Source organism: Pagrus pagrus (genome assembly GCF_965226575.1).
Source record: "Pagrus pagrus genome assembly, chromosome: 7".
In the NCBI taxonomy this organism is placed as follows: Eukaryota; Metazoa; Chordata; class Actinopteri; order Spariformes; family Sparidae; genus Pagrus; species Pagrus pagrus.
The window spans coordinates 4550747-4562952 of NC_140191.1; the positions used below are offsets into that span (position 1 = coordinate 4550747).

The 12206-nt window shown below is 41.7% G+C and overlaps 1 protein-coding gene across 5 annotated transcripts in view; it reads left to right on the forward strand.

Annotated features, from left to right (window-relative positions):
* The window catches only part of thsd7ab (thrombospondin, type I, domain containing 7Ab), a 186512-nt gene that overhangs the window by 34345 nt on the left and 139961 nt on the right, over positions 1-12206 (forward strand). For 3 of the 5 annotated variants that reach the window (XM_084357197.1, XM_084357198.1, XM_084357199.1), the window contains exon 1: positions 6100-6893. The exons of the other annotated variants lie outside the window; for them this stretch is intronic. In XM_084357197.1, coding sequence (XP_084213323.1) covers positions 6743-6893 — 151 coding nt within the window. In that variant the 5' untranslated portion in view covers positions 6100-6742. Of the gene's footprint in view, positions 1-6099; positions 6894-12206 lie in introns of those variants that run through there. 5 annotated transcript variants of the gene reach the window in all.

The window sequence follows — 12206 nt, forward strand, 5'->3', positions numbered from 1 at the left end:
AATATGTTTTTCTTTTCACTTTCACTGCTGGTCGCAAAATTGGCCACCTGTCAAAACTAATTGGGGGCAGCATATAAACAGAAAGTTGCGGTGGTGTCCACTCCCATATCATAAGAAACAAAAGCACAATCCCTAGCAATGTTAATATTAATAGCTGTTTAGTTACAATCTAGGGGAGACATTGTGAGTTCAGTATCAAACTTCATCCATTTTCTCACAAAAGAGCTGTATACAGTGGTGGAAAGCAGTACCAATGTTAACCCTTATATTTCTATTACTTCTTTTCTTTACCGTCAAACGTGGTTTCTTGGTTGGTGGTGAGTGTGATAATGGTGGCTTGCCAAGAACTCATTGACCCAAGGGGGAAAGTACCTTCAACATGATTGATGGGTAGTTAGAACAACAGCGCTACTTCTTCATCCTCTCATGTTGGACTGAGGGCAGACTGGATCCTACAGTGACTCACTGTGGCCTCTTGAGGCACAAAGTTGGTAATACGAGACAGACCGGGCCAGGGCTAGCTGGTTAGCGTGCTAATTTCAGTAGATATCTCTGCAACTAAAGACATAGACGTCAAATTGTCAAAAATACTGCTACTGCCTGCAGGTATTCTACTGCTCTACCAGCAGCACTGCAGGCAGTGAATCACTTTGACAGAGGGAGAAGGACAGAGGACAGGAGGAAAGACTGAAGGCTCCGATATTCTTATTGATAATGTCTGTGCTCGTCATTCACTGTGTGTTGTGATGTTGTGAAAACATTTTATTTTACTAGAATTAGATGTGTTTCAAGTGAGATATTATTGAGTGTATATAGGGATTTAGCTGCTGTAAACATGACTGTTGCTATTCTAGATAAACTCTAATCCTGATCTGACTCTATGCTTTTAAAGAAATTATATATAATTTCAAAAGTAATTATTTATTAATGAAAAAGAATTATAGATTTTTGGCTGTACGCACATACATGTGATCTTAAAAATTTTTTTCGGCATGATAAAATGAACTCTTCTCAAGGTTGTCAGGTCTGTTAATATTTAAATGTTTCACACAATAAATTTTACATATACCTTTAAGGTGAACACAGATCAATTTTCCCCCATTAGCCGATGAATTTGAAAGTAGGCGTGTAGCATCAAAATCTGCATTTACAATATTCTGCACATGGAAGTCAAACATCCAATCGAAGTAACAATCAGTAGAACATATTTTTTGTCTGTGTTCTATTAATCTCTCAGGAAATTATCCCCCAGAAGACAAACACATTGATGTCTAATTGCCAGTAGTTACTCATGATTGCAAAGCCTATCATACCGAAATTAACTGAGGACACACAATGCATTTTTTGAATGCCAGTCAATCATTTAATAAGAGAATGACAATCTGTGTTGATGAATTGCAGGCTTCACTTGAAGTAGGCAGCCGGATAATAATCATCTGACGATCCATCCCGATTTCAGTCAACAACCGTTCTGTTGTTTGTGATATGTTGTTTTTTTTTTACAGAGCAGGGCGAGGTGTTGTCACCACTTTAGGCTCCTGTCTTCATAATATATGTGACACCTGTCTAAGAGCAGGGTTTTTTATCATTGGAGATAGTGGCTGCTCCTTCCACTATTTTACAATTAGATTTTTTTTGTTTGAAAGATGTTCAGTTGGTAATTATATAAATAGTAAAGCTGATAGCAGAGTAGACTCATTTTTTTTCATCTGCTGATAAAGATTAGCCTCCCAGTATTCAGGTGGCAGCTGATGTTGACTTTTCATCCTGCCAGTTCCACCCACATCTGTCCCGTCTTATCTGTTTTTCCTCTGTCTGACTGAATCCTGTGTGCTCTTCACAGCTGACATTTAATGGCAAAGACAGTGACATCCAGACATTACGTCATTAGCAGACACTATTGTTACGCTGTCAAGTCATACAGACGGATGAAAACATTGACTTTGGGGTTTAAAATAAATTGAGTACAATGAAAGCCACTGCACAGCATACGTATGTATGCAGCATTCAGGATCAAACTTTTGATTCTTTATCTGACAGCAGTTGAGTTGGTCAGTTGACTAAAAAGTTAACTTTTTAATCTTCTTTTGAAAAAATTTAAAGCAAAAATGATTTAAATGTTTTTTGTGCATACTTCCAATAGTCATTCAAGTATAGGGATGACTGTTTTAATGGTCTAAATCATAAGTCTCATTGTCTCTTCTAATATTCTTTTGCCATTCATCCCTGTATCTAATTTCTGTACGACTTTCAAAAATATGATTCCCTATAAGATGTGTATTATTTTTCTACACAGCTTCCAGTTAGAAGTCTTACCATTATTAATGTTTCCATAAATCTGTTTTCATGTGCATTTTAAAATTGCGCACTAGAAAACCTGATTAAAAAATGACATATTAAAAAAAAGCTTGTACACCGGGCTGAGGTGGGAAAGTTTGAAATGAAAATGACATTTTTGAAATGCGGCATTGCGATATTGCAGTGGAAGCAGACTTAGCCAATAAATCATGACCCGCATGAAACATGTGGCTTAAACATCATTTAAGATGTTAATGTTAATGTCATCGACATCATAATCATTTCATCTTGTTGCGCCCTCTTCTTCTGCTTTGGCATGATCACAATTGAGAATTGGTGCCACCTGCTGCTTACCTTAATAAACCAAAGGAAACAAGTATTTATTAGGATTCAAATTTTGGTTAAAATTTGGGCTACATTTAGTTGGTAACCTAGGTGATGTTAGATAAGATAGTGGCAACCCAGGCATTGTAGCAGCAGGCCAAGCAAGTAAGCCAAAAAGTCCTTCTCCCCAGGAACTCTGAAGGAGTTTATGTTAAGCCAGGTTAGATATTTATTCCATCCAGTGTGTGGTGGGACTGCTCTGGGTCCGCTCCAAGCTGGGTGTCCCTGAAGACATATTTCAATTTGAAAGGGCAGCCATTCTATTCAAAGCTCCATTTGGATGTCTGAAGACTTACCCTGCCTCCTTAGCCCAGATACCCTGCGAAGGAAACACATTTCAGCCTTGCCTTCTCTTCCAGTGTATTAATATTTTTGGTCCATGCATAGCTTATGGCCACAGATGATGGTAAGAATCAAGAACAACTGGCAATGAGACCATCACAATCCTTAACAATGTGAGGCAGCAACTCAGCAACTCAAGGTGATAGATCTGCGAAGGCAACTTATCACACCATCGCAAAAAGCAAAGTTGTGAAAATTTGGTCACTAAAATGTATTCGTCTGTTTCTTGTCATTCCCACAAAGAATATGGACACAGCTCTCGCCCCAGTTAAACAGGAATGTGCGAGCTTCGATCAAAGATATGAGATGCAAAAGTCAGTCAATGCCTCCTAGTATAAGCTTCCCCTGAGAGGCTTATGCTCGTAACAAGATGAATAACTTTTACTTTTTTGTCCATCACTGCATAGTGGAAAGGTCTGTTTCATAAAGCATTACAGACTCCAGGTCTGCAGGCTCTGTGCTGTGTGCAGTTATCCGATGATCACTGTTTGTGATGTTACTATGGTTTCTAAAGAGGAAGTCTTCACGGGGGTTAACTGCTTGGTGCTGAATTTGGAGTGTGATAGTTTTAAGTAAACATGACCTCAAGCATACCTCTCTTTATTATTCCTTCATATCGTCTTCATTTTCTTCTTTCGCTGTCTTCAGTTTCTGATCCTCTGCTTGTTCAGTTTCTGATTGCCTGCCTACACGACGCTGTGTTTCAGTTTCTGTTAGAATACTAAAGGAAGCATAGGTTTCTGGAACCATTCACAAAAAACATGCATGAAAATCCGATCAAAACTAGGAAACTAGTGAGCAGGAAATCACACTCATTATCACTTAAGAATACAATCTTTCTGGTGGCCACTTGGTTTAATGTGTCCGTCTATTCAAATATATATATTAAATAATACTCCTCCCTGGATAAATTACACAAGAGTCGTCTACCTTCAGTCTTTTGTAAGTCTCGTGCTAACCAGGCCTGTGCATCCCTTCAGCTGCCTTTCCAAGGAAAGCCAAGTCAAGCTAAACTCGGTATGACAGGCTGACTCTGCCAAACTCAAAGCCTGCCAGTCAGACGTCCCTATACGACCTCCGCCCGGCTACTCTGTCAGGAGTGGAGGTAGAAAAGTTCATAAAGCACAGGAAAATTAAGCTCAGGTAAATAAAGTCCTCCTGCATTGCCCCTACACAACCACCATAATCTAGCTGTCCGTTTGATTGAAGGTTGTGCGCTGGTCATGTTTGAGATTTGAAGAAAATCTCATCCACATACTCATTTTGAGTCATTCTCAGCTTACTGCTGCTATGTTGGCTTTTTACTGTTAAACCAACTCAGAGTTTGACAGTGTTGTAATCTCCTCTTGTTTGATCCATTTTACCCAATATTACCGCCAACATTACCATCACCTAAGATGTGAAATGTACAACATTCACTGCCATCAGATATCGCACTCTTGCACCAGTATATCACACCAAATAAAATATGTGTTGTTTACTCAATTAAGTTGGAAAAATAAAGAGAGCCATCTGAACACACACTGCTCACATTACTCAGATCAAACTGTCAAACTAGGCAGTGCTGAAAAAGTCTGGCACTACACAGCCTCTTCCTTGCTTCCAATGTTTCAGAAGCATGTATTTACTATTTTATTTTTTTGTTTATTTTCACAGGGTTAGCGCACAATTAAAAGTAATTGCACCAGAGTTAGCTAGCAGCTAATTTGCATCTGTTGTCCCTGGGCAAGGTAAACAAAAAAACACATAGCAGCAACTACATTACATAAAACAACACAATACACAACATATTTTAGTGACCTGTTTAGCTGTAATATGAAAAAGTTTCTTACAAGGCTGCAGAGTTGAAAATGGATGCGAAGAGGAAAAAAGGAGCTCACGTGGACTAACATCCTCACATAGCCATCCCGGCTACCAAAACAAAGAACAGAGAAGCTCGAGCACCAAATGTTTATTTAGGAATAAACAGGAAGAAGTCCCTATTCCTGTTTACATTACATTTGTTACAAACTACAGTCTCCGTAAAAAAAAAAAATCAATCAAAAGTATATTTTTGCAACATGTTTAAAGATTCGCATTTTCAGTAGGAGAAAATGAGTTGGGGTTTGAGTGCCGCAGATGGGGATGTTGGAAAGTTGTAATGGCAGCCTTATCTTTAAAATCAGCAATCCAGATATTCACCAGCTGTCTTGAAAGTGAGATCCAATTATTTAGTTTACACTATGCAGCCACTTCTGTAGTTTTAGCTCTATTAAATATCACATTCACACACTCAAACAGCACCAAGATGTCTTTTTCTGCATTTTTTGTTGACAGACTTCCTATTAGTGGCACTGTTTTCTTTGTCTTTTCCGCCACGGTAGATATCACTCTGGACCAAAAACCCAGTTCTCTTATCTTTCTCTTTTTTTCCCCCAACAAACCGTTCTGATATGATATTGATTTTCAAATTTATGTCTTACTGTAAGTCAAAGAGTTGTGCTGGGATGGCGGCTGCTCACCCTAAAAATAAACACTCCAACCCTAGTCACAAATAGATGAAATGCCAGCATTTTGTGAGTGTATGTCTCATTCTGTCTGACCTGCTACGAGCTGGCTCACAATTCTGTTTTCAGAGTCAGTAATAGAGATATTTCATAGGAGAATGTTACACTATTTCTGTAGTCTTCATTCCTACATCCTCCGTTCCATCAGTTCACTTTCACACCCCTTTCTCACAAGCATAAACACCCCCACTCCCTCATCTGTTTCACGCGCTCTCTTCCTCGCTGCTTTAGTGTTTTGCTCCTCCTTGCTTCCCCCATCAACCCCCCCCCTCCCCTTCCACTTTCTCTCGCTCTGCATTAAGCCCTGCTTGTCTCTCTGCCTCTCTGATCCTGGGAGCAGTGCTTATGGGAGCTTCTGAGACCAGTGCGAGCACTGCTGGTCTCCAGTCGCCTTCCCAGCACTGCAAGTGGAGGACGAGTGGAGGGGGAGGAGGAGGGGGAGTATCCGTCCTCATGCCCTAGGCGGGAGACAGGAAAACAGGAGAGGGAAGCGGAGCCAGAGGAAGAGAAAGTGAGAAGGAGCGTGTTAGAGATGCCGAGAGTGTAATAAAAAAAGGGAAAACAAGAGAGACATGAAAAGATGAGGACAGGAGAGAAAAATAGAAAGGAGCCAGGAGTAGAAACAGAGAGAGCGAGAGCAGGGTGGCACAGGGAGAGGAGCAAATGAGTGAGCGAATAGGAGACGTAGAGAGAGAGTGAGCGAGAGCAAGCGAGAGGGAGGGAAGCGAACAACACTGCAGACACTCGCCCACTGTCACTGTTCCACAGCCAGAGGACAGAGGCAGCACCGGGAACAGTGGAAGAGGATACGATGGAGGAGGAAGACCGCACCGTCCATCTGCAGCTCAGTCCCCGACACTGAAAGCCTCCCTCTGGGACCATCCTGCCAACTCAGGAGCAAAAAGGAGAAAACTACTCTCTCTGTCCTTCACAAGACCAAGTACCGGACCTCAACTCCTGCAGGACTGACAACACACACCACACACACACCTCTTTATCTTCCCTTCTCATACACTCACACACACTTACTCACACCCTCTCAAACTGAAACACACCTCACTTCTTGTTGCCTTTTCGGACGAGCGGTTTTTTTTTTTCTCTTTTTTTTTTTCCTACGCTGCCTTCGCTGACCTTCTGAGCTGAGTGGATTTACTTTTATCCTGTGGTGGACCATGGGGCTTGGGTGGAGGGGTGCATCAGGGACCCTCCAAATAAGGACAGAGGGGAGCTGGTACCTTTTGGTGACATTGCTGCTGTTCTGTGGTTTCTGGAAGGCTCGCGCACAAACAGATGATGGGAAGTCTGTCTACTTCTGGGAAACAGGTACAGCTAAACCACTAATTAGAGATTATATTTGATCCCTTGTTTTACATATGGAGCGTTTATGGTGGTAGTGTGTGCTGTTGACGCTGTTATGGTATGTGACCTCCCACACTCACACAGTCAGATCTATTCATGTGTGTTTCAATTCATTATTTGTGGAAAATGTGTGATAACTTTTAGATTTTAGGGAACATTTAAAATCAGTGCATCCAACTGTGTTTCCCTTCTATCATGAACATGAAGGATTCTTGGATTTTTTACAGAAAGAGACATATCCTCATGCTTAATTAACTCACACAGGTCTACAATACCTCCAGATGACACACTTTGTCTCATAAATTTGTTATTTGAGGTATACGACTCTACGCTGCAGAACTTCAAAGATACATGCACTTGAAAGATGACCCAGAAATCTACAGTAGAGCCGTCTCCTCACTCTGAATATCATGTGGCATGCAGGACAACTGTGATCCATTTTTGAATGGATTACTTTCATCTTCCCGAGTCTCAGGTGATGCACCATTATTGAAATGTTGCTGCTGTGTGATACAGCACGGGGATGATTGATAGGCATTGCTGCAAAATAGTGCTCGGTGAGGGACGCCTAGTGGAATGGTTCTTGATGGTATTGATATGACATGAGCATGTGGTGTGTGGAGACATTCACACATGCATTAGATGCTGTAGATCGATGGGTGTTTGAGTATTCCTTATCTTTGCACATGTTCCGACTGAATGTAGCTGTGTTGAACTGTATTGTAGGAAGAATCACATGGAGTAATTTGAGTGTCACAGAGGGATACATTGAGTTATGGGAAGCCCACTACCAAACACGGATGTTAATTTAAGAGAGTACAGATGTTGCAGTGAGCCGTGATTATTACTATGATGATTTCCCATGGACACTGAGAGAATTACTCCCTGCAGTCTTTCTAAAAACATTCACACAGTCCTCTAAGGCAGAAATTAGATGACCATCTCTCTTGACTCGATTTAATCCTCACTTAACCAGAAAAGCTCAGGAGGTTAAGGAGAGCTCTTCTCTTACACCGATACCAAAAACTATATTTATTTTCTCAATACCAGCACAACTTCTCTTGCCAACCCCTAACTCAAACACCCCCACTCCACTAGTCCTGCCCCGCCTTGCCCAGCTCCACTCCCCAGTTGACGTATCCCACGTCTCTCCTGTGGTTCTGCATCTTTAAAGAGGATGTAGCTGAGTAAGGAGATTAAAGGAGCAGGGATTTAACAACCCAGGAAAGACAGCCCAGGGAAGAGACTTGAGAAAGAGAAAGGCAGAGTGAGCACTGCAGGCAAAGAGAGGGACTAACTTAACCTACATCTACCCTACTGTAGGTCATCCTGATTACGCCTCTCTCCCACGCTACAGCACCTTTCTCCCACACTATACATGCTCCTCACCGGGAAAGCTCTAGGCTCTGTGCTTTGAAATGTAAGCCAGTGCTTGGAGTTTGTTCACTTCCTCCCAAATAAAAGGTATCGCATTGATTTCCGCCAGTCTTTTTTCTTTCTGTGCCTCTTTGGTTTGACAATTGCCTGCAGAGTATTAAAATCACATAGGGCAATTTAGGGCTTTGAATCCTGGTGCTTTTCATCAAAATGTGATTATGTTTGCACACGATTTGCATACTTTTTTCTTGCCAATCGAAGCTTGTTTAAAAAAAAAAAAAAAAAAAAAAAACACAAAATGTGATGATGTTTGTGCACATTTGCAGAGTGTGCAGTGGAGGGAATATTCTTGTGGCAAGCTATGCTCTGATGTTTTGCATATTGATGAGTCTAGCTGAAATACAGCCCCTGTCTTCGAAACTGTGGGGAATTGGGCCTGCATTGCTTTTATTGCCTTCTGTGAAAATATGATGTATCTGTTTTGGAAGGTGAGACAGTTCAGTGCAGTTTTATGCTCCGAGAATTCTATTCAAATGAGGCAGATAGAGACAACAGGCTCCGCCAGACACTGCGAGTGATATTTCTGAAGGTGGCGGTGAGGATAACTGGAGAAAAAACGGGAGTGATTATAGCCACCATGAGGGCGGTGGTGGTGATGATGATGGTGATAACGACTTGCCACAGTTTTTTGGGGGCCTTTGAGAGATTGCAGGGAGTTTGTCTCTCTCTCAGACGCTATTTTCACACCATTTTTCTTCTTGTTGCTTCCTCTCAACTGTGCACTCCCTATGCACGTCTCCCTCTGCATCTTCATCGCTCTGTTTCCCCGTCTGCCACTCATGCTATATTTTACTTTTCTCTTTTCAAATCCGCAGCTTTTCCCAATCAGTGAACAGTAAAATATGCTGAAATACCACAGCAACCTTATCTGTTGCCAGTAGTGAGGAGGCATAACATGTGTATTAGATAGCTGCTCATATACACACACACACAGCAGGTGCATCTTTCCTGTTCTGGTACTGTGTGCGTGCTTCATTAGGCTCTGTTGTTGGAGCGACAAGATTTGAGCTGTCAAGACCTCACATGTCTGCCTGAGGACAAAGCAATTACAGGTGGTAGAGTAGGTGATGGTGTATTCAGGAAAACACATACTGTAACATCTCCATGTCTTGGCGTTTTCTGTATGGCTGACAAGTGTCTGTACAATCTGTACAATCAGCATTGTTATTGTCTTTTTAATATGTTGAGGATTGGGCCAAGTGCAGAATCATTTAAGAGTCCAGTCTGACATCCTGATCTGATCACTGTTTATCAACTCTGACCCTCACTGAGAGTGGGTCTGTAAATCTCTCCTGAGATCCAGATTATCTATCATTCAGATTACACAGGAGTCGCCCCTGGCCTCTGATTAAGCCAATCCCATGTCACACACTGTCTCGTCTCACCAGGTCAAGTCACACTTCTAAGCACGTGTCTCTCTGCCGTAGGCCTGTTAAGTCACCTGAGTCATGAACCCGTGCATGAAGCCGTCCAACTAATTGTTCCAACTTACTTAATTACTTACTTACCATGCATGTGTGTGTTTTCCCTCGAATGCATGCTGAAATCACTCAGTGACACTCAGTAAAGTGCTCCTAAAATTTGTGTTTGATAGATGAATCAATAAGATTGAGTCACCACATTGAAAGGTAACATTTTATAACCTTTTAAGGCTTTAGTTTAGACAGATAAAAGCAAACCAAGGACTATCAAATAGGCTTCTGATTGGCCACCTGTTATGTGCTCCACAAAAAGCAGTGGCATTTAAACTTTTGTTTAATAGCTTCCTGGATGGTTGACTAACCAAATCATGAATCACCAACCGGGAACAAGTTTAGTCATTGTTCACAGACTGTACAAATGAGTAAGATTTTTAGATTTAAAGTTCAGTAGGGATGATATAAATAGATATTCTTTCAGTGTAGTTTCATCAGCAAATGAGATCATTTCAGGACATTAAATCAACACGTTGTGAATCCAGAGTATGTGTATGTGTCTGTATGTGAGTGTACATTTGTCAGCCCAACATCTCTAATGACCTGTCACTTTGCAGAGAAAATGGAGTTTTAGTCCTACACAGTATCATACAATGAGGACCATTGCAGCTTTCAGCGCTATGAACGCGATGCTGTGTGTCACCACGTCCTGCTGATGTCACCTTTCAATGCACGGCAACAGGGCGACTAGCGCTGACAGGCCATTGTTAGCCGAATACATTCCTGCCTTCAGAGAGGCGCTGGCAGTGAAGGATGTCACCGCCGCTGAGGGTTGTTAGTGGCTCTTCCACAATCACCTGCTATTATGGCGTACCCTCTGAAGAGGCCATCCAGGAAATTGAGGGAGAGCGGGTGTGACGAGTTCACAAGTTCAATACAGCAAGGCAAGGTCATTAATATGGCAAAACGCCTTCAGCCAAAGTGTAGTAACTGAACACAGGACAAGCTGAGTTCAAAAGTAGAGCCTTGAGACAGACATAGAAGTACAGTATTGATCTCTTGCAGGTGCCTCGGTCTGATCAAGCATCAAGTTGCTCCTCTTGCCCTGTTTACTTAACCCCATGAGAAATGTGAGCACTTAAGCTTAAACACGCTAAATATTTTCATTCGCAATTCCTCATTCTGCAGTAGGAGTTTTTTTTTGTCTGCATATGTGATTCATTCATATCCTCAACTGACCTGAGCCCTGCTCATTACCCCTGGTTTAAATTAGAATCTGCTGCCTTGGTGCGCCCTGAAAATCCTTCGCCTTAAATAGCTGTGTGTTAATGCCTGCGTACCTGTATTATGCCCAGACCAGGAAGCAACACACGTCTGACTGAGTAGCTCTGATATCAGCAGGATTGTGACTGGCATCATCCCAAATGAGAATATCCCTTGGAGAATCCTTCCTCATTTGAGTGAGTGCATTACAACGTGACCCTCTATGACCCTAATTAGCATAGCACCTGAGGGCAAGCAAGAATCTGGTAGGTAATTGGCCAGCCACTGTTTAAATTCCTTAGCAACAGGCAACAAATTTAGGCCATGCATATAAATTAAGACAATTTCCTTGGGATTTTTATTTTTTCGTTACACAGTATGCCAATGGGTTTTATTTTATTCAGTATGCCGGTGTTTTTGTTTTCATTTTTGGTTTGGTTTGAGTAGAAATGGAGGCTAATTGTGTCTGTAGTGTGTGTGTGTCTGGCCCTACAACCATCAGAAAATGAGCACTCAGCAGCCTGTGGAGTCTTTCTCTGCAAAGGCAACAACAGGAGAAGCCATGTGGCCTCAGCATCTTTCTGTCTAAAAGAGGACGGAAGCTATTTTTCACAGTTACTTTTTGTCTCGAGCTCCAGTGGTCACCCCAGCAGGAATGATACAGAGCTGGCCAACAGTGGACCATGACATTGCATTTGATTTTAAAAGCATTTGCAGCAAAATACGTCACGTTTGACCCAGATTGATCTGGATTGTGGCTTTAGAGATATTACCATAGCACTCTCCACTGCACACTGCTGCGTTTTTGAAATAGCCAATCCATCCAGGGGGGAAAGATGCCAAAGAGATACCAGAGTTTGTTTAATCTAAATGGTAGAGCTTACACTAAGACCTGGCTATTACAGATATAGGAGGGATGGCTGGATTAGAGATTACACTTCATCCAAAAAACTTTATTTAGAGTGACATAAGAGGATTCCCACTTCTTCCACCATATTCAAATGGCTCACAACATATTTTAGATCGGGCACTATGTCATTCAGCTGTGTTACCAGTGGACTTTGTGAAAGGTCATGGTGTGAGTAAGCAGATCAGTGATAGATTTATGTTATGTCAGGATGTTTTTTGTCTGATTATCTGCCTTGACCTGATATATGTGACA